Here is a 24,220-nt window from a genome sequence, read left to right on the forward strand (position 1 = left end):
GTCAACTTTAAATATTTTCCGCACTGACTCATCAGAAAAATAGGAACTATTTTAACTTAAAAAAGAAAAGTGGACATGATCATACAAATAAAAAAAAAAAAAAAATCCAAAGAATATTCGCATCGTGTTATATTAGATCCATTCAAGCATTATTTTCCATATTAATATTAAGTTTCCCTATTGTTTTAATCACACTAAAAATATCTTCTGTAATTTTTTATTATTTCAAAATAATTCCATACTTTGGGGTAATTGCGCCAAAACCGAGGTAATTGTGTCATCTAAAAAAAAGAGTGCTTTTTATATGCGTGGCTGCCAAAAGAGCACTTTTTGGCGCAATTACCCCGGCCTTGGTGCAATTACTCCAAAGTACGGTATTTATTATTTAGATATTAATATATTGGATTTTTCAGATTCATGTGATCATGCCCCATATTCTTATAGTTATTTTTATTTATTTTTTCTGAAAATATTTAAAATTGCCATATTTGTGATTGTTTCTGCATTACAAAACAGGCGCTGTCAAAAAGAGAACGTTTCGACATGTTGAAAAACAAATGGTAAGATGAATAACATAATTTGGGATGTAGCCGTTTTGTCATCTATTTGTATATGCTCTGTAGTTAAATTTAACGTACATCGAGCTTCATTAATAAAAGGTTTGGTATAAATTAAACGGTGAAACAAAATTGGAAAAGCATATTTTTCCAATAAACATGAATATTTGTTTGCAATGACGACCTTTTAATCAACAATAAAAAAATAATTGAATATCAATAAATAAATTCTTGCATTTATATTTATTGACATTTTTTTTTAATTCCTTAGTTTTAGATTTTTATATCTTGTTTGTTTTAGATACTGATAGCATGTTTGAGATATATATATATATATATATATGAAAATATATATATATATATATATGAAAATCAAAAGATTTTGAAAATAAATTTTTCACTTTTTCCAAAGATGATCTGAACAATTCTAGAGTCATGCATGTTTTTAACGTGCAAGCTCTCTGTAAAGTTCTTAAATCTAAGAATTCCAAACTTTTCAGATTAAATTTTTTTTTAAATTTAATTTCTCTTTATTGAAAGTTCTGTCTTGTTTTTTTGTTTAGCCTTTTTACTCTTTATTAATATTTTTTCCTTGAAATAAGTTTTGTCTTTAATTTCTAATTTCAGGTGACCGTAGCAACTTTTGCCACTTACGTCTTGTTGAAAGATGACCATTATATTGATGCCAAGACGGCATTTGTTTCTCTTTCCCTCTTCAACATCCTCAAATTGCCTATCAACATGCTTCCTATGGCAATTCCATTTCTCATTCAAGTAAGCTCACTTATCAAACTTCTATAACATTTGGATCATTTTTTCCAATTAATCATGAAGTTTTTTTTTTACACGTACTCTTTTTGATTTTTTTTTTGTCCTGGTGCATATTGTGAACCAAACGTATCTCAGCGTTTTCTCAGCTTTGGCCGGAACATGACATCAACAGCAGGATGATGACAAGCAGCAGTTCGCATTTAGCTGCTGTCTGATGTAACGTGCCAATCAGCCAATTGCAATGCAGCAAACTGAATTACAATTTTATAATAAAAACAAATTTTCTTTTGAACTTTTTTTTAAACATTTACTTAAAATTTGCCCCCCCCTCTACAAAAATTAGTTTTTGCTTTTAACATTCTTGATAGTTATTATTTTAAAAGAATTTTCTTTGAACTTTTAAAAACATTTAACTTAAAATTTGACTCCTCCCTCCCCTAAATTAGTTTTTGCTTCTAACATTTTCTTGACAGTTATTTAAAAAAAATAAAATAATAATAAAATAAAACACTAAATTACAATAGTTTTTTGGTTTCTACATTTATTCATTTTGCTATTTTTTTTTTTTTTTTTTTTTTTTTTTGCGTAGTTCTGATTTTATCGGTGAGGCTCTACATAATCCGGCTGTTGACATGTTCCGGCAAAGCCGAGCAAACACTGAGATATACACCAGTACCAATTTTTTGTTTTAATAGAGATAAGATCAGGCCCACATGCTTTGAAGGTCATGATTTTTTTATTTTTTATTTTTTTTTGTATGTTATGCAGGACATGGGAACGAGTATTTATTGTGACTATAGTGAGAATTTTGTGGGTGGGGGTAGTGGTTTGGACTCCAAGGTGGGGTGTAAGGCCACTGGGCAAACAGTTTAGCCTTATCCATTGCCATGTAAGTGATATCACTAACTTATTCTAGATTTTCTAGAATTCGTAAGTTCCTAATTTCTGCGACTCAATGTGTTTTCTGATCATCTCTGTATACCTACTTTTAACTGTAATTATTACTAGGGCTAGGACAACAGCATATTCTTTTCATTTTTTTTTTTATTTTTTGACTATTGAGTAAATATCCGACACAGTTAATCAACCGAGAACCACATCACTCTATTTACAAGCATATACGTTATCCACAGATACACACTTAAAGCGAAACAATGAAAAGAAAATATGCTGTTGTCTCAGCTCTAGAGATTACTAGGCTTATGACAACAGAATATTCTTTTTTGTTTTGACTCTTGAATATATATCCGACACAGTTAATCAATCGAGAGCCACATCACTCTACATAAAATCATTATATATCAATGGATACACATTCGAGTCAAAACAATGAAAAGAATATGCTGTTGTCCTAGCCCTAGTTACTACACTCTTACAATTGTTTCTTGATGCTTTAAATGTTTGTCTGGTATGTGGGAGGCCACTGGAGTTTTGTCTGTTTCTGTTTCATGACTGTGCCTGCGTGGTCGTGAAATATGGCGGTTTCCTTGTGTTAAGTATGAGCTGGTGTGATAACACTTTAAGTTATGTCGAGCTGGTGTAATGATTGTTCTTGACTCGCTGTCTTTAGGTTTTGGTTTCAATCCCAGCTTGAGTATTTTTTTTTTTTTTTTTTTCACTTACAAGAAGTGAACTGTTTGGAAAATACATAATACTTCCATGCATGCCTTTGTTTTTGTTTTTTTTTTTTAAATGCGATTTAACGTTACGTTTAATACCTACCTACATACATACAGCATAATCACGTTGGCACATCGATTCTCATTAGATCACTGAAGTTAACTAACGTTAAGCCTGGTTAGTACCAGATGGGTGATCATTTGGGAATTCTAGGTGCTGTATGTGCTCTGCTCTCCGCTTATCTCGGCATTTGTTTCCAGTTGTCCTGTACATATACTTCACTTGTCACTGGTATTTAACAATGTCGAGTCAGGAGAGGTGTGGTTGAAGATTGCGCACCTCCTGCCACAAAAATTTCACACACAGGCACCCCTTCATGGGTATCCATAGTCAGTCAAAGACTGAAGGAGCTTGTGTGTTTAATACCTATAGTATTTCTGTTTATAATCCAAGTATTCTGCATTAGTTAAAATACAGTATTTATGCGTATTTTACCACTAGGCAATGCCAGGTGGCCTGCTAGTATGTCTACGAAAGTGAGAATGTGCGTGTGTATGAGAGGATAACTCTCAACCTATATACTCAACGAATTTTTGATCTACAGACTTGAAATTTGGTATATAGGGTATTCAGACATGAAAAACTTGAATCCATTTTCATCTGAAAAAAGTGCTGCGAAGGAGGTCAAAATTGAAAAAAACTTGATACGTGAGGTGGGTCATCAAATTTTATGTTTATTAACCGTTTCATGAATGCGCAGGCATGAATGGTTCACATGACAATTTCCTTATATTAAGAATAAGTAGGTCTGAAAACACTTTAAAGATTTTGTTAAGCTGGCTTAATGGTTATTGTACTTGACTCGCTGTCTTTAGGTTTTGGAGTATTTTATTAAAAAAAAAAAAAATTAATACTCACATGCACAGGTTTCAGTTTCTTTCCAGTTTCTTTTCATTTTTTTTGTTTTTAAGGAATTTAACACTGGGTAGATCTAGTTTTGTATAATTTTTCTTATTTCTGCAATTATTTGAAATCTCTAATGTATTTAATAAATTCTCTTGTCTCTTAGGCTCAGGTAGCAATCACACGACTGACCAAATATTTGTCTGAGGATGAACTTACGACTTATGTTAATTATAACTTCTCATCCAATGGTGAGTATTCTCATGCGATTCTACAGAAATGCATAGAAGAGAATTTTAGTAGTGATGGGACGATTCCAATATTTTTCCCTGATTCCCTACTAAATTGCTGATTCTCATTCTGTTTAAATCTCTAAATATTCGTTTATAATAACGAAATTCAAAAATCAGAATATTGAGTTTCAAGTAAAACTAATGCTATCTACTTAATTATGTCATAGTAATGAACATATCCAAACATTATGAAAAATGGTTAGGTAGAAAATTAATGAAAATGGTTTTCAAAGACAATTAGCGAAAATTGAGTTTTCCTTTTAAAAAAAAAAAAGAAAAAAAAAGTTGAATTATAACAAGGGAGGTAATTACTTTCTGAAAACTTTGAAAATCTTTGGCCAATTTTATTGGGATTTTCCCAACCATAGACGGTAACAAAAATGTGACATCGACAAGAAGGCATAAACACAACACAAGTGAAGTTGTCATAAGAAAACTTGTATTAATAGGAAAGAGAAGGAAGAAATGTTTCTTTGCAAAAGCAGTCGCTTTGCGGAACTTATTGTTTGTCCTTTTAACGTTGTTTGTTTCCTGTGGAGTTTGGCTGGGTTTAGGTAAAAAAAAAAAAAAAAAGGGGAAGCCTTCAATTCCTTGGTGCTGCAATTGCTGTTGAAACTTCTCTCACGTGTCCGGTATGAATGGCGGAGAAGTTTGAAAAACACATTGTCTTCTAGGCTTTAACTAGCAGAAGAGGAAGAGAATTGGAAATAACCGCTCTCGAGGGGTTAGGAGGAATCTAAAAAGGGAGGTGTATGATTGGTTGTTTTTCATGCAATCAGAGGGCACCTCGTTAGTGACTCCTTGATAATTTTTGGCCCTGTCGGTGGGGCATTAGAATACGCCAACTGCCCCCCTCCAGAGGGTAAAAGTCCCTCAATGGGTGTCCTGGATATGACCTTAAACTATATCCAGTGGTGAGGCCCCAGCTTGTGGGCTTTTGGGAGTGTGGAGCCACCCTTTAATTACCATTGCTCCCAGGTCCACTCTGACCCGGAGTGGTAGTACCTGTTAGGGTCCCAACTATGGGTTAAATAGAAACCGACGTGAAAACAACAAATATATTCTATTAAAAAATTTTTTCTTCCGAATCTTTGGATTCGGCATTAAATAACCCGAAAAGGGTTGATATGCCGTAAAACAAAAACAACCAACCAACCTTGATAATTCCAATAATTTATCAAAACTCAATTTTTGTTAATTGTCTTGGAAAACTGTTTTCAATAATTTCCTACATTGTTTTTCATAATTTTTGGATATGTTCATTACTGTGACACGACAAGTAGATACCATTGGTTTTTACTTGAAATTCAATATTTTTAATTTTCGCTTTTATAATGAAGAAGCACTCTTTTCTACAATTTGAGTTATTAATTATTGAGAATAAATTAACATTTCTGCCGGTAAGATGCGGTCAATAGATGGATGTTTTTTGTCGTTTTAATCAAAAAACATTACATACTTAATTGCCATGTTGAAAATAGTAATATATAAAAAAAAATTACGTAAAATTGTGTAGAAAGTTATTTATAGTTAAAAGTAATTTTTACGGAAAATTGGAGAAATCGCATTTTTCTTAGATGTTATGAAGTAGGCAGTAGGAGGCTGTATGTAGGGGAGATAATTCCAAATGGAATATTTTAGATGACTTTTGTCATGGCTTCAATATTTGTTGTCCATAGCAATAAACTTCTTCTTCTTTTTTTTTTTTTTTTTTTTTTTTTTTTTTTTTTTTTTAATAGAAACACAATAGCAGTTGTTGTACTTGATGCATTTTTGTAATTTTTGTATATATTACTATTTTCAACATGACAATAAGTATGTAATATTGTTTTTGTTTATAACGATATATTTAAAAAATTGATTTGTTGACTTTTAACAAGCATTTTTTTTTTTTATTGATCTACAATTTTAAGTTGAGACTTTTTTTTTTATTTGAACAATGCTTGCAGTCATTTTTCTATTTCAGTTGTATTGCTGATATAAAAATCTGGATGCTTTTAAAAAAATTCATAAACGTATATTTCCATTTAGATATGTTTCTTATTTGCCATATTTAGATATATAGTCATAACTTGTTTTGCATTTAAAGATTATGATCTTTATAGTGTTGCGTATTCAGACTGTGCACGCATGCAGTGCAGACTGCAGGCTAAAGTACAGTGATCAGTATGGACTTGTCAAAACTGACATCGCCAAAGGTGATTAGGTCAAATAGTTGACCTCACAGCTGCTATGATTAAACATCTGCGAGAGAACAGGTTGATATAAACAAGTGAGGTGGAAGAGAAGCAAGTCAGTCAAAAGTGGCAACAGCCACGAATTGTTGGTAAAATCCACTTCTGTTATGCTCTCTCCCCTCCTGTCTGCAGATTGAAGTGTGCAACAAGAAGCAAGATATAAAATATTTTTTTTTTAAGAAACGATTTTGTTGCAAGTTTTTCTCTAGGCTGACGAGAAACTTTGTCCAACCCAGCTACATCACAATATGATGCTTGACCATTATATTTTCTTGTATTTTTTTTCTTTATTTTTAAATTAATGCAAAACAATTCACCCTATCATAATTGTCAAAACTGAAAATTGGAGAGGATGGATACAGTGCTTGGTTTCTAGTCCAATATCCATTATTGTGACTATTGTTGCACTATTGTATTTGATCTCAACTAATCTTAACTTGAGGCCATCATGTAACCAGATTCTGGCATGGTCTCTGTATTATTGTGCTGATATACACCATCTGAGCCACGAGTCACATTTACTCTGAACAGGTTTTTCTTGGTAGTTTTGTTCTCACATTGCAAAATTAGATCCACAAAACTGATATTGGCATCATTGTCTCAAACAAAGAATAAAGGTTTTTTTTTTTTTTTTGCATTTCTTCTTTGCATTGTTAACCCTTTATGACCTGAATTATGATGTAAATGATTAAAAAATATTTGTTAATTTTGGATAGCGGCATACTGAATATAAAAAACAGACAGTTGTACTCTGGAGATTTCTGGCATCTCCTCAGATACTGAACTAATACGTACAAGGCGTGTTTGAATAAATTCCTGCTTTATTTATGCCATTATATTCATTTGATTGAACGAATTAGTTCAACCAGGTTACAGGAAATTAGTTCAACCAGGTTACAGGAAATCGGGAATGTTTGAGTATTTGAATAAAAATTAAAAACATTTTTTGTTAATAATTTTCAAAGTCCCATTATTTTCAACCAAATGTGGATGTATGAATTACATTTTGCTTCTACAGACTAGCAGTGCACATGTAACTCCATCAATGTGATGAGTTACAGACTGAAATAATTCACTAAAAAAAAAATGGAAAAAAAAAAAGCTGTCAGAAAGAAAAAAAACAAAAACCTTCATCACAATCCCTCTTTCAAACACAGCTCTGGAAAAACTGTTCAATCTTTAAACTCTTACAATTCTCCTCTTTAATCTGCATGTACTTTGTGACTGACTTATTTCCAAACGAGGCTAATCTTTTCAATTGACTGGCAGCTATTTGGGTACAATATTTGGTCCATATTTGTTATCTTAGAAAAACGGTTACAATTTCAATTTATGAAGTTTGACTTAAAGTACCTCTCGTGCTAATCATACCACACACACCTATGTTGCTCCAAATTTCCATTTCTTAAACATTTCATTTAACTCTGGATTTTTAAGTTGTATTGATTTTGCACAGCAACTCTTTGAGGTATAATGCATTCGTACAATATTATGCCATTCCTCCGTTGTAAAGTTAATAATTATTCAAAAGCAATCGATGTACATAAAATAGAATTCCTCTAGCAAAATGCGAATCTGTTTGTTTCTATTTCCTGTTCAATGTTTGATTTTCACAATGTTTCAAATTCATACTAGTACTGTCCACAAGGACCTGTGGCACAGTGATTAGAGCACTTGGAAAAATCAGTGACCTTTTCCTGACAGTCGAAGGTTCAATCCTCAGCTTCGGCAACTGGAAAATAGATTTGCGAATTACTTAGAAATTCTATCTAGACATGACCGACGGAACAAGAGCATGTACCCCCATGAAGTAAGGGTTCCATTCGAAATTTCGTCCAAATTCCCAAGTTCAATAGAAACATTCTCCATTTAGATACACCTAAAGAAGGTCAGCAGTTATGTTGACCGATACATTGTGAAAATCACACTAAAGATGAAAACAGTAATCTGATGTATCCAAATACTACGAATAACCAATCCTCATCTCAAAAATTCAGGAACTTGATATTAACTGCTGCGAATCTTTGTCTTCAGATACTGCAGTAAGAATAAAGAATGGTGAATTTTCCTGGGGAAAATCCTCGCCACCTCTTTTAAGAAAGTAAGTACATTTTCTGTTTTCTAGAATTTAATTTTAGTTTTGTTCCTGATGAAGGCTCTTTATGTATGAAAAATTTGAATTTTAATATATTCATTAAAAAAAAAAAATAATGTCTGGTCTCTTAACTGTTATATTTTGAATTCTGTTATCACTTAATAAACTGGATTTTCTATTTTAAAATACATAATCAAATAAGTATATATAACTGAATATGATCATGCTTTACAAAATTGAAAGAAAGTATTATAGAAAAGTCACTTTGTGTATGTGGGAGTTCTTTCCTCATAAGTTCTGAAACAGCAAAATTTTAAACTGACCTAATTTATATGTCTGGCAGTGTTCTTAGATATGTTTTGTACATAAATTCATCTGGTAAGTATTGAAAAAAATCCAACTCTAAAAATATTTTTTATTTATTTATTTTTTTTTTTCTTATAAAGTTTTTACAGGGGAATATTTTACATTACACCAGCAAGGGAGATAAAATCTTTGCAAATCATTTCTTAAAAAAAAAATATATACAAAATCGACATCTGAAGATGTAGCTCAGTAGTAGAGCATTCGACTACAGATCAAATGATCCTCTAATCAAACACAGGTGTACCTCACCATTTTATTTAAATTTTTTTTATCAATGAGTTCAATTAACAATAAAAGGGGTACCATTTAAAATTGAGGCAAATCATTTCTTTGCATATTTTAAAACTAAACTCATCAAGTGACATTTCCAGGACATTAATCGTCACGTTCAAATATCAGCAGACGTGATATTGTAAATAGACGAAATTTGATGAACAATATTATCTTTTCATTTTTTTTTTTTTTTTTCAAATCGGTCCACTAGCCAAATTATTCCTTGTAATATATATAATATTTAAGAGGATTGATTCTATAATACATATGCAATCTGCATAAATTAAAATATCATGTTAAGCATATTGTAGCTAGCTAGTATAAATTAAAAATGAAATAAATTGATGGATACGCTACGAAAGATTGGTTCTACGTCTGATTTGCACAAACGTACGAATATCGAAATTCTTTAGAACAAAGGGTACAAAGTCGTGGCACTCCTTCTGAAACCAAGCCTGAGCCTCTTTGGACTTGTGAACTGGTGCCGAGTCTTGCTGTCACACCCAAGGTCTGCCAGTGGCCACTTAATTGCACCAGGGGATAACCACACTCTTCAGCACATTAAAGTATACTTTAGTGTTGACTTTCAAGCCGACTTGTGAGGTGGCATGATGTGGTCCTCGCTTGAAATTACACCAAAGAGCATAAGTGTGCTTGTCCGATGCGTTAAGCTATGCCCTTAAGCGTTGAACCGTCCGGATCTACATTTTATGGGTGCTGGCAATGGTTCTGTTGTCATAACTTGGATCGGTAGAGTGTGAATTGTATAGCGGCGCATCTTCGATCTCGCTCGTTGAACATTGTGTCACTTTTAGACATGATAGAAAGGCTCCTATTGTTCTTGGGATTTGTACACAACCGACCAACTAGTAGATGGTCAGACAATGCGAATAACCTTTCTACCCCCACCCCCCAATGTAACGGGAACAAAATATCTTAAATCATTCGGCGTTCTTTTTATTTCAAGCGTTACACTGAAAGCAATTTACATGTATCTGAATAGTTTTGGTTAATTGCACTTAAATTTAGATTATGGAATTTATCTTTTGTGTTTGTTTTTATTTCTTTATAAAAGCACTAAAGAATTGATATAAACTTTCTGATTTACAAAATGAAAAGCTGATTGATGATTGCATGATTTTTTTTTTTTTTTTTTTTTTTTTTTAAATTTCTAGCATCAATTTAGATTTTCCATTGAATAAGCTGATAGCGATTGTTGGCCAGGTTGGTACTGGAAAGTCTTCTCTTCTGTCTGCCATTCTTGGAGAAATGGAAAGAATCAATGGATCTGTAGATATTCAGGTACATTTTAATTAAAAAAAACTTTTCTTTAAAACTCTGAATGATTTTTGAATGTTATAAAAAAAAAAATCTCTTGTTAGAAGCTGCGAAATAATTTGCAAAATCAGATTTCGAGAATAAAAATAAAATGCTAAAGAATTTTTGTTTTGGCAATTGAAATCAGGATTGATAATTAGTATTCTCTTGAGTGTTATAATCTAATCTTTGGCTAAAAAAATTCCAACATTTGAAAATAGGCACCTAATGAATATAACAAGATGAGAATGTATTTTTTGTATAATTAGCAGGGAGTCTAATTTCCATGAATTACATTATTTTTTAAGAACATATATCAATATTTGCCTAAACTTACTGAATAGTTTTAAATGTGTACCTTTTATTAAAGCTTTTCTGCTAAAAGAAAGGCTGGAAAACTGTCTCTATTGTATTTGATAGATATCTATCTATATATCTAGAAAAGTGAACGTGTGTCTGTACATTTCCCTACACAATAACTCTGTCAATTTTAAGTCTAGAGACTCGAAATTTGATATACAGGGTACTGAGATTTGGGAAAATCTTTGTAATCTGTTTTCGAACAGAAATTTGGCTGTTAAGGGGTCAAAGTTCAACAATTTGATTGAGAACTCTACCAAACTCCTCTGCCAATTTTGGGTCTAAACGCTTGAAATTTTAGATATAGGTTCCTTGGACATGGATCTAACTTAATAACTTGATTTGAGCCCCAAACAGATCTTAAGGGGTCATAATAGGGGTAAAGGTTTTTTAAAAAATTGATCGCTTTTTTTTTTTTTTTTTTTTTTTTTTTTTTTTTTTTTTTTTTTTTTTTTTTTTTTGCTCGACATACACCTCCAAACACCCAGGCAACTCCGGGCTAAAATGCTAGTGCATATATAAATGCAAGTAGATTTCAAACCTGACAGTATATTTTTAGAGTAAATGTTCTGAATCTGAAAGGATTTGAAACCTCAAGATATAACTTAATATATATTTCAATTCAAAGTACTATTCTAGATACAAAATTTGAGAATCTATACCTCAATAGTATCTTTTCTTATAAACAAATATATTATACACAGAAACATTAATAAAAACTGTAAATTAAAATTTACATTTAAAATTTATTTTTTTGACAGAATAGCTCAGATAATTAATCCTTATTCCATGGAGTTTCAAAGAATGCAAAATACTTCTCTGCAGAGAAAATAAATACGTTAGCAAATTAGCATAGAGTAGCTAAAAACTGCATTATATGACGGTGGTTATAAAATGCAAAAAAAAAAAAGTTTGTAAAAATTAATAAAAATGAAAAACTAACTGGTGTAGGTAATTCCAGAGTGCAGTGAAGTTTTTTAGCAAGATCAAGAAATAAAGTCTTTTGTCTTCGGCTGGATACCAAGCCATATCGGCATCTACATGAATGAACAAGTAGATAAGGCAGCAAAGGAAACTCTGCAACAAAACCACATAAGTGGAAAAATTCCCTATACAGACCTAAAGACTAAAATAAACACATATTTGAAGAGAAAATGGCAAGAAAACTGGAGCTCATGTACAAAAAACAAATTATTCCAAATAACACTAAATATTGGAACGGGAGACACCAAAAAAGTTAACAAGAAAGGAAGAGGTAGTAATGACCAGACTGCGAATAGGTCACACTCACATCACCCACTCACATCTACTAAAAGGGGAGGAGACACCAAACTGTATAACGTGTCAAGAACCCTACACCATACACCATATACTGACAAACTGCATTGACCTTGAACAAATCCGAACAAAGTATTACCAAGAAAACAATCTAAAAACAATATTAAACAAGATTGATCCCCAAAAAATTATCAATTTTCTGAAAGAGATTAAAATATACAATAAAATATAAGGAAAGACCCCCCCCCCCAAAAAAAACCTTAAGAACAAACCAATATATAACACAACATAACTAACCTTTCAGCATTAAATGACCCAAGTGTTTGATATGCCGTAAAACAGAACAAACAAACTTTTGTCTTCGGAATTTCAATCACTCAATTCACAATAAAGTTTGGTAATAATCCAATCTGCTGTGGTTAAAATAAGTAATCCAATTATGTTAAAATAAATCAAATATCGTCGAAGGCCCCGAATAACACGGGTTATTAGATATGAGTTAAAAAACAGGAGGGAGCCAGCATCCACCTCTCCATTGCTGAAAAGTTTTTGAGAATGAGTTAATCGTCACATTTCAGAAATTAGATTAAAACAATACAGTGCAAAAGTGTGCAGGCGTTAAAGCCTAGACACTGTATATATATATATATATATATATATATATATATATATATATATACTAGCAATGGTTGCCCGGGTGTTTGGGGGTGTATGCTGAGCAAAAAAAACGGTAATTTTTTTTTAACTTTGACCCTTATTATGACCCCTTAATATTGTTTTTGGCTCAAATCAAGTTATTAAGTTAGATCCATGTCCAAGGAACCAATATCTAAAATTTTAAGTGTTTAGACCCAAAATTGTTAGAGGAGTTTGGTAGAGTTCTCAAAGGTCAAATCGTTGAAATTTGACCCCCTTAACAGCGAAATTTCTGGCCGAAACCCGATCACATCGATTTTCCCAAATCTCAGTACCCTGTATATCAAATTTCGAGTCTGTATACTAAAAATTGACAGTTATTGCATAGAGAAATGTGTACACGCACACACACACACACACGTTCACTTTTATAGATATATAGATATATAAATACAGTGATTTTAGCTTAAAAACTTTCTACTTCCATGAGTGTTTCTTTCTTTATTTTTTTTTTCATCTTTTACTGTTTTCTTTTCTTTCAGGGTTCCATCGCTTATGTGCCTCAAGAAGCCTGGATTCAGAACAAAACCTTAAGGGATAACATTCTGTTTGGTAAAACCTATGATAGGCAACGTTATGACACCGTACTTGAAGCTTGTGCCTTAAAAGCAGATTTACAAATTTTACCTGGAGGAGATATGACAGAAATTGGCGAAAAAGTAAGATTAGCTATTTATTTTATATTGTATCATTTTTGGTCGTAAGTAAAAGATAGAAAATAGATCTTGGATTTGCTAACTGATAGGGAATCAATTAATATGAATATTTAAAAGAATATGCAAATTAGCTAGATCTTTTGCAGATGAATGCAATTCCACAATCCCTAGATAAGTTCTATTTTCTTTTTAAATAAATAGAAAAAAGGGTTTTTAATATGAATATCAATACACAGAAAAACAAATTTCTAGGAGTGTGTGTGTGTGTGTATATATATGTGATGAGATGAAAGTAGGTGGACAGCATTGTAATGTACAATGCTGTCCACCTACTTTCATCTCATCACTATATATATATATATATATATATATATATATATATATATATATATATATATATATATATATATATATGAGCAAACAGTTAATAAAACATGTCAAAAAACACTTTGAAATGAGTTAAAAACATTTAATCTGAAAAGGAAACACTAGATAAGTGGATAGTCCTTAATCCGCAGAGTTTCGAAGAAATACTTTCCTTCTCATCAGATGGTAGGGATTAGCAAAATGCAGGATCGGATTTTGCATGCAAATATATATATATATATATATATATATATATATATATAAAAAAAGTTCCAAATTTTCCCATTGATTTTTTTTTTTTTACTATCCCCCCTTATTTTGGCTCACACAGTGAGTAAAAAAAAAAGAAGAAAATTTCAAATAAAATTTTAATGTGATCACGTACTATCAACTTCAAACATAAAAAATTCAAATGTGTTTAATCATGCATGGTGCGACATGAAAGAGATTGGAGATGGGTCTTACTTTACTGGTCGATCAAGCGACAAATTTAGATCTGAAAATTAAGTTGGGAAGTTTTACCAACTAAAAATACTTCCAGTTTTTTATAGTTTTGCTAAAAATATATTTTGTTAGGGTTTACGGTATGTTTTTTTTTTTTTTTTTTTTTTTTTTTACAAAGGCATCACCACATTATCAAGGCCCAGAGGCCACTCAAGGATAAGGGTTAAAGAGTGTACAGTAGAAGTTGGTCAATATAGTAATCATTAGTAATGAAAATTTGGTAAATTTAATAACTTATATGGAACGGCTCATCAAGAACTTATTTACTTTAGACTTGAACACAACCATATTGTAGTCAGCCGGAAAGCAGGAAAACGGAAGACAATTCCACAGGCGTGCAGTTCTAAGAAAGAAGCTTTGTTCATGGAATCTATGTTTAGGTTTAGGCACAGATAAAGAGTGGGGGAAATTATTGATAGTGTTTACAGCTAGACGAGTGTTTCTTGTGAAAGTTTGGCGAGGGGGGACCATAGATTGAAGCTCAGTTGAACACTTTCCATGAAAATAACGATACATCAGAGACAAACTCGCAACATCTCTTCTGTGAGATAGAGGTTGTAAGGAGGAGAAAAGGACATCTCCTACGAGGCTACGAAGTCTATTTTGAACTCTATCAAGGCAGGACAAGTCTTTTCTAGCAGCTCCTGCCCAGATGTGGCAACAGTATTCCATCCTTGGACGTACCTGGCTCTTATATAGATAGAGAATAGCATCAGCAGTGAGATATCTACTGGATCGATAGAAAGATCCCACCATTTTTCCAGCGGCCTTGGCAACAGATTTGATATACGTGTTCCATTTAAGATCAGGAGTAATGGTCAAGCCCAGAAGCTTGTCAAAACTTGAGGCCTCCTGAAGACGAGAGCCATTCATTTCAATTGATGACAAATGTGGATTAGAATGTTGATGATGTAAAGAGAGAAGCTTGGTTTTAGATGCATTAAAAGTAACCAGCCACTCCTTTCCCCATTGTACTACATGCTCAAGATCAGAGGAGAGAGAATTGGAGAGTACTTGCTCGTTTACTGTCTTAGATGTGGTACCATAAATGGTAGTGTCGTCAGCATAAATGTCTACAAATGATGTAAGGATATGATTTGGAAGATCATTAATGTAGATCAGGAAAAGAGTTGGGCCCAGGATGGATCCCTGAGGGACACCGGCATTAATACTGTGAGCTTCTGATTTTTGCCCCTCAACTACTACTCTTATGAACCTATCAGAAAGAAATGATTTAATAATTGAGAAGACTTTTCCAGCTATACCATAGCTAGCGATCTTATGAAGTAAACCTTTATGCCATACCCTATCAAAGGCTTTAGATATGTCAAGAGCAATTGCCCTAGAAAGATTGCCACCGTCGAGAGATTTGCTAATCCTATGCGATATAATTGTAAGGACATCTGCTGTAGATCTAGCAGAACGGAAACCATATTGAGTGTCACTAAGAAGGTTATTTTTGTTGAGATGTTTGATTACTTCTGTATTTAACACAGATTCTAGCAACTTACTCATGACGCACAGGAGACTTATTGGCCTGTACTGAGAGGGGGATGAGCGATCACCTGAATTCTTAAATACAGGGCATACTGATGAGATTTTCCAGGGAGATGGGAAACTATTCTCCTTAAGACAACGTTTAAACAGTTTTGTAAGTATGGGCGCTAGTTCAGGTTGAAGTTTTTTGAGTACTATAATTGGAATACCATCAGGGCCAGTTGCTTTACTGGAATCAAGGTTTTTGATTAGCTTGGCAACATCACGTACAGATATACGTATATCACATAGCGTGTTTTCTGATACAGGAGGAAATATTGGGGGTTGGCGGTCTTGGTCGCAAAGGGTAGAATTAGCTGTAAAGTTCTTGACAAAGAGTTTGGCTTTGTCTGATGCTGACGAGATTACCTCAGGTCCATTGATAATAGTTGGGATGGAGCACACGCTTCTGTTCAGGATTCTGTTTGCTATTTGCCAAAACTGGTGGGAACCAAGCCGCTGCTCAGCTACTTTGGACTTAACAGATTGAGCATACAACTCTCTTGCGTTCCTTATTACTTTCTTACAATGGTTGCTGGCAGTCCTGAAAACGGCTTTAGTTTCCATACATCTATTACGTTTGAAGCAGTGGAAAAAGTGATTTCTGTGCGCAATGGCAGCAGCACATTCTGGAGAGAACCATGGCTGGCTGTTAGGTTTTTGCTGAAACTTTTTAGAGGGTATGAAATGGTCAATACCTACAATTAACCATTCAGTGTCGATCGAAATCATACGTTTTTTTTGTATACGATTTATTTGAACAGTTTTCTTATATAGAGCAACTGGTCTTCTGAAATGTTTTAGTACTGGCTAGACTTAATGTTGCTCAACTTTTTGTAAAATAAGTTTTTTCTTGTTTTTTATTTTTTTTTGTTTCAGGGTATCAATTTGAGTGGCGGTCAAAAGCAGAGAATTAGCCTTGCTCGAGCCGTGTATGCAAATAAAGACGTGTATATATTTGATGATCCTTTGAGTGCTGTTGATGCACATGTCGGCAAACATATATTTGATAAAGTGTTTGGAGAAATGGGAATGTTGAAACATAAGGTAATGCAATATTAGTTTTTTTGTTTGTTCTTTGTTTTGTTTTTTGTTTTTTTTTCACCCCAAACAAGGCATAGTGCCACTCACTTTGATGTAAGGGCTCAAAACAATGAGATATTATAAAAAGGCTGACTGGGAAGCCATCAGGGATCTCATCAGAGACGCCCCATGGCGAAATATCTTTTCACTTCCTGCTGAGCAGTGTGCAAATGAGACCACTGAATGGTTCAAAACAGCATTTGAAGCACATGTTCCCGTGCGGAAATTTTATAGCAAACCCCACTCTCCCCAATGGTTTATTTCCACATGTGCAGCTGCCATTGCACAAAGGCAGCACGCGTACTGCAGATTTAACCGACATAAATCCAGTTCAAACAGACAGAAGTATATATTAGCCAGAAGTAACTGTAAGAAAGAAAGCGACAGCTAAGAGAATTTACTGAAACGCAGTAAATAATGGGCAATCAACAATTCCGCCACTATCCAACAATCATGAAGTTGTTTGCTGAGCAACCGAGAAGGCTAACATGCTTGCCAGTCGGTTTGCCTCCAACTCCACACTGGACCCTGCTAACCACCCTTTCCCGGACTTTCCTTTGCAGACAGACACCACACTAGACGATCTGAAAATCACCCCTTCTCAGGTGCATACTATCATAAAAAATCTTCACACTTCAAAAGCATGTGGACCTGATCTCATCTCGGCTGTGCTATTAAAAAAAAGTGCTCTGCTGAAGTAGCCCCAATCCTCTCCAAACTTTACAACAAATGCCTTAATGAAGCTTGCTTTCCTGCCTGCTGGAAAACTGCTGTGGTACCAGTTTTCAAGAATTCTGGCAAAAGAACTGACCCAGTAAATTACCGTCCCATTAGCCTCCTCCCACTTTTGCAAAAATATTTGAGTCCATAATTAACCAAGCTCTAGTCCATCACCTTACAGATGCTAAACTTCTGACTGACCAACAATACGGATTTAGGCAAGCCCGTTCCACAGCAGACATCCTAACTGTAATCTCCGAGCGTATATACCATTCACTGGACAAAGCAGGGGAGGGTAGAGCGGTAGTTCTAGATATATCTAAGGCTTTTGACAGGATATGGCATGAAGGTCTTCTCAGCAAAATCAGATCATATGGTATCACTGGAAGAATACTTAACATAATTAAATCCTTCTTAGATAAAAGAAAAGAAAAATCCATGTTGTCCACGATGCTCGTACATCTAAACAATATGATATAAATGCGGGGGTGCCTCAGGGGTCTATCCTTAGACCTCTGTTATTCCTTATTTCCTTATATTCATAAATGACCTCCCTGACAAAATTGTCTGAGATGGGTATATATGCTGATGCCACCACACTCTATAACAGACACAACAGGAAAACAAATGAACACATATTTAAGGAAATGGTAGAAACACTAGAGGATGACCTCCAATCTGTAGTGGAATGGGGACAAAAATGGATGGTCACATTCAATGCTGCCAAGACTAAACTTGTTTCCTTCAATAACTACAAGAAACCTTCTCTACCACTAATAGCAATGGCCAAGACTCTTTATCTGAAAGCACATCTTTTAAACTCCTCGGCCTAATGTTCACAGGAAACAAGAGTTGGAACAATTACATTGAGAGCATTGCCAGGACCGCTGCGAAAAAGGTAGATTCTCACTACCATGCTAGAAAGCTACTAACACTCGAAAGTATCCTGTACCTCTATAAGGCCACCATTTGCCCATGTATGGAGTATTGTCATATTTGGGCCGGTGCATCTGCTACTAGTCTCTCACTCCTAGACAAGGTTCAAAAGAGTCACCAACCTAATAGGTCCTGAACTGTCATCCAAGCTTCAACCTCTGTCCCATCTACGTAATGTAGCATCCCTCTGCCTGTTCTACAAGTACTTTAACGGTGAATGTTTTGACGAACTGCAATCACTTGTACCCCCTCTACGTAAATACTCCCGACAAGCAGTAAAATCCCACCCCTTCACAGTTGAGATCCGTAGATGTAAGAAAGCCTTCTACGCCAGTAGTTTCTTCTCCAGGACCGCTAAACTTTGGAATTCCCTTCCAGATTCCTGCTTCCCCAACTGTACTGACATGCAGAAGTTCAAGTGTAACGTGAACCAACATCTTGCTACCCAACTCCCCACCTAGTACCCCTGTAGCCTGTGTCCCTAATAGTAGCCCCCTACATCAAAGTGGCAATGCCCCTTGTTTGGGGTGAAATTATAATAAAAAAAAAATAAATAAAAATCTGGGACATAATTTGCAGGGGTACTATGTAGGGAGTTGAGCAGCAAGACAAAACTTCTTTCCATCATCTACACTGTCCCTGCCAGCATCAATTGAAATGAATGGCTCTCATCTTGAGGAGACTCCATGTTTTGACAAGCTTCTGGGCTTGACCTTTACTTCTGATTTGAGATGGAACTCATACATCAAATTCGTTGCTAGAGCTGCTGGGAAAATGGTGGGATCGTTCTACCGTTCCAGTAGATCTCACTGCTGATGCAATTCTCTACATGTATAAGAGCCAAGTACGTCCAAGGATGGAATACTGCTGCCACATCTGGACAGGAGCTTCTAGAAGCAGCTTATCCTACCTTGACAGTTCAAAATAGACTTTGCAGCCTCGTGGGAGATGCCTATTTCTCTTCCTTGCAACCTCTTTCTCAGAGAAGAGATGACGCAAGCATGTCTCTGCTTTATCGTTATTTTCATGGCAAGTGCTTGTCTTAGCTCCAATCTATGGCCCCCCCCCTGGCCTGACTTTCATGAAAAACACTCATCTAGCTGAAACCACTATCAATAATTTCCCTCATTCTTTATCTGTGCCTAAATCTGAACATAGATTCCATGAACAAAGCTTCTTTCTTAGAACTGCACACCTGTGGAACTCTGTTCTGTTTTCCTGCTTTCCAACTGACTACAATTTGGTTGTTTTCAAGTCCAACGTGAACAAATTCTTGATGAGCCGTTCCCCTGAAGTAATCCAATTTACCAAATTTCCACTACTAACGATGACCGACATGTTCCCCATGACCACTGTACACTCCTTAACCCTTAGCTCTCAATCCATAGTCATGTTCTATATGCGACCTTGTTTGCAGGTCTCTTGCTGGATTGAAAAGTCATCAGAGGCAAAAACACAAATGAATTTTAAAATGTGGGTTGTCGGAACCTCATACTTCGTATCGACGGGAGAGTCCATGATATATATTGCATGAAGAAAAGTGATGAGAATGATATGATGGATGTATGTGAATCTTTGACGAGTTTAGATCTTTAAACCTCAGAGGATTAAATCTGGACAGTATAGGGAGATGTGTGCAGAATAAGATTATTGTTGATTTGGTTACAATTGAAAGAAATTAAAAGGCTATTTATTCTTTAGGGGTCAACTGGAACGGGTTTTGTCAAAGGTTAGTTTTTTGGTCATTTTATGTACTAATCTGGAAAGAAAATGGAGACTCCTTCTTTATTTGCAATATTTTATGTAAATTACATTTTTATATTTGTCACAGAAACAAAATTTGATTTGATAATCTTTCATTTTCAGACGCGTATCTTAGTGACTCATGGAGTTCATTGGTTGCCTAAAGTTGATAAAATTGTAGTTTTGGTAGATGGAATCGTGTCCGAAGTTGGCAGCTATGAAGAACTAATCAGCCATGATGGTGCTTTTGCGCAATTCATCTTGACTTACCTGAACGAAGAAACTGAAGACAGCGACCCAGAGAGTAAGTTTGGTTTTTACCTGTTTTTACTGAAATTAATGGCGACGATTTAAAGGAACCAGACCGTAGATATGCTTCATGGAAGAATGGAATTAAGAGTAAAGAACTGTGGGGGACCCTGGGTGCAGTTTAATTACTGGTTATATGCTGGTGTCTCCCACTTTGTAGGCCCTGTCGGTGGGGCATTAGAATACGCCGACTGCCCCCCTGCAGAGGGTAAAAGTCCCTCAATGGGTGTCCTAGATATGACCTTAAACTATATCCAATGGTGAAGCCCCAGCTTGTGGGCTTTGGGGAGTGTGGAGCCACCCTTTAATTACCATTGCTCCCAGGTCCACTCTGACCCCGGAGTGGTAGTACCTGTTAGGGTCCCAACTATGGGTTAAATAGAAACCGACGTAAAAACAACAAATGTATTCTATTAAAAAATTTTTTCTTCAAAATCTTTGGATCCGGCATTAAATAACCCGAAAAGGGTTGATATGCCGTAAAACAGAAACAACCAACCAACCAACCCACTTTGTAGACTGTGTGTTGAGGAACCGTAGAGGATAAGTAGGGTATTGATAAAGTTGCGTCTTCATTTCCCAGGATAGTTGGTCATCATTTGCATCGTATAGCATAATAACAATCAACAATGAAATAAGTTTTATGATTTCATTTAAGACGTTGAAATGAAGCATGCTGAAACGGGTTTACATATATACATATAGAGAAAATAAAAAAGGAACAAACCGTATTATGTGTTCACCAACGTTTCGTCTTTATTTCGAGACTTCCTCTGGGTGAAATATGTACATATGTACAAGGGATCTTTATTTACATAGAAAGGTTACGAATGTTAGTGTGGTTATAAACTAGCATGCATGCAGATAAACGTTCATTGCTTGTGTGCGTGCATGTGTATATACGAATGTTCATTGTAAGATTTCGTTGCGTGTCTATGAAGTCGGAATGTTCGTTGAAGTATATGATGGAAGTTCCTTGTGCGTGTGTATAAGAGTTCAAGCTACACAAGTTCATTCTTATCTTAAGAAGGTAAATGCCCTGATGAGGCGGGGACGTAATCCGCGTGCCACTCACGTTGAACATTAGAGTAAAAAGACGTGTTGTCACCTCGACGTCTCAAGTGGAAAGAGAAAGAGAGACAACAGAGGGGGAAAAAGAGAATGCCACCTGTTGGGCAAAGCAAAGGGTGGTAACCAGTGTGTATTGAACGTTTATGTATAGGTGTGTATGCGGTTTGATAAATGCATGTTAGATTTGAAAAGACATGCTCCTGCAGGGCTCAGTAGTGATGTGAATGGAAGACTGGATGTTACGGCATATTTTAAGTGTAGAACATGCTGGAACCCCCAAGTCAAGAAAGTTGGATTAAATGGCACCGAGTACAGTGTAGTTGATCAGTTTTGTTATCTTGGAGATCCTTGGACCTTAATTATTCATAAATGACATCCCTAATAAAATTCTCTGAAAGGGTTTATATTTGCTGACAACACCATGCTCTAAACAGAAATGAGGGGAAAACGAATGAACAACAAGGCAATGACTGAAACAGAAGAGAAACAATTGTTAAATTTGTATTTTACCAGATTTTCTTTACAACAGAAAATTTGTCTGATTCACTTTTTTTTTTCTAAATTATTTTTTTCTAAATTTTTTTTTCTAAATTTTTTTTTTTCTAAATTTTTTTTTTTTTTTCTATTTTTTTTATTTTTCTATTTTTTTTATTTTTCTATTTTTTTTATTTTTCTATTTTTATTTTTCTATTTTTTTTATTTTTCTATTTTTATTTTTCTATTTTTTTTATTTTTCTATTTTTTTTATTTTTCTATTTTTTTTATTTTTCTATTTTTTTTATTTTTCTATTTTTTTTATTTTTCTATTTTTTTTATTTTTCTATTTTTATTTTTCTATTTTTTTTATTTTTCTATTTTTTTTATTTTTCTATTTTTTTTATTCTATTTTTTTTATTTTTCTATTTTATTTTTCTATTTTTTATTTTTCTATTTTTTTATTTTTCTAATTTTTTTTTCTATTTTTTTTTTTCTATTTTTTTTTTTTTTCTATTTTTTTTTTTTTCTATTTTTTTTTTTCTAATTTTTTTTTTTCTAATTTTTTTTTTTTTCTAATTTTTTTTTAAAGTTTTTTTTAATTTTTTTTTTCTAATTTTTTTTTTTTCTAATTTTTTTTTTTTCTAATTTTTTTTTTTTCTAATTTTTTTTTTTCTAATTTTTTTTTCTTCTAATTTTTTTTTCTTCTAATTTTTTTTTCTAATTTTTTTTTCTTCTAATTTTTTTTTCTTCTAATTTTTTTTTCTTCTAATTTTTTTTCTTCTAATTTTTTTTTTTCTAATTTTTTTTTTCTAATTTTTTTTTTTCTAATTTTTTTTTTCTAATTTTTTTTTTCTAATTTTTTTTTTCTAATTTTTTTTTTTCTAATTTTTTTTTTTTCTAATTTTTTTTTTTTCTAATTTTTTTTTTTTTCTATTTTTTTTTTTTCTATTTTTTTTTTTTCTATTTTTTTTTTCTAATTTTTTTTTTCTAATTTTTTTTTTCTAATTTTTTTTTCTAATTTTTTTTTTCTAATTTTTTTTTTCTTTTTTTTTTTTTTTTCTAATTTTTTTTTCTAATTTTTTTTTCTAATTTTTTTTTCTAATTTTTTTTTCTAATTTTTTTTTCTAATTTTTTTTTCTAATTTTTTTTTCTAATTTTTTTTTCTAATTTTTTTTTCTAATTTTTTTTTCTAATTTTTTTTTCTAATTTTTTTTTCTAATTTTTTTTTCTAATTTTTTTTTCTAATTTTTTTTTTTTTTTTTTTTTTTTTTTTTTTTTTTCTTTTTTTTTTTTTCTTTTTTTTTTTTTCTTTTTTTTTTTTTCTTTTTTTTTTTTTCTTTTTTTTTTTTTCTTTTTTTTTTTTTTTTTTCTAAATTTTCTGCTGGAGCATCATGCCGGATGACCTTAACACATTTGCTGCCAATTATGAGCTTAGCTTTGCCTGGTATGAATAAACTCATAGTAGCAATTTCTTTTCTATTAGTTAATGCGCGCTCGTACGATAACTGTCTTTAACTTGAACTGGCATCTCAAAATAACACATACTGAATAGAATATTTACGAGTTATCCCGTATTTGGCTCCTGCCATGTATTACGTTTTTTCTAGCGAATACGTATAAGTAAATAAAAGCTGATTTGAGTTATTTTTATTACAGAAAAATATACAAACTGATAAATCTTTTACAAGTAAAAGTGGCTCACGATAAAAAATAAATACATATTTAATATTTTTCATATGCACAGTTTGTTGACTTTAGTTTTTGAAAATTGAAAAAAATAGTTTGGCAATAATTTTTTTACTCGTATCATGCTTAATGTTTGTGCAAAATTTTTTAAAAATTCACAGGCATAGTTATTAAGAAAAGTGCGGACGAACGAACGTGAATTTGCAGGTCCACCCTCCTTTTGTTGGGGGACCAATAAATATATTTTCCATATTATATTCATTATTTGTTGACTTTATTTATTTTTTTGGAAAATTGCAGAAAAAGTTTGGCAATGACAAATTTAATAGAACTAATGGCTGGCAGCGAATGTGTTAAGATCTCTTGG

General features: G+C 33.2%; 1 protein-coding gene across 1 annotated transcript in view; it reads left to right on the plus strand.

Annotated features, from left to right (window-relative positions):
- Positions 1-24,220, plus strand: part of LOC145283966 (multidrug resistance-associated protein 1-like) — a 145,987-nt gene that overhangs the window by 82,907 nt on the left and 38,860 nt on the right. Inside the window, exons 12-18 of the mRNA XM_080133064.1 lie at positions 1,185-1,331; positions 4,018-4,102; positions 8,416-8,482; positions 10,291-10,417; positions 13,249-13,425; positions 16,708-16,875; positions 20,434-20,614. Of these exons, the coding sequence (XP_079989190.1) occupies positions 1,185-1,331; positions 4,018-4,102; positions 8,416-8,482; positions 10,291-10,417; positions 13,249-13,425; positions 16,708-16,875; positions 20,434-20,614 (952 nt within the window). The remainder of the gene's footprint in view (positions 1-1,184; positions 1,332-4,017; positions 4,103-8,415; positions 8,483-10,290; positions 10,418-13,248; positions 13,426-16,707; positions 16,876-20,433; positions 20,615-24,220) is intronic.

The sequence above is a fragment of the Euprymna scolopes genome, chromosome 8, assembly GCF_053919585.1.
Source record: "Euprymna scolopes isolate OS-2025 chromosome 8, ASM5391958v1, whole genome shotgun sequence".
Taxonomy (NCBI): domain Eukaryota; kingdom Metazoa; phylum Mollusca; class Cephalopoda; order Sepiida; family Sepiolidae; genus Euprymna; species Euprymna scolopes.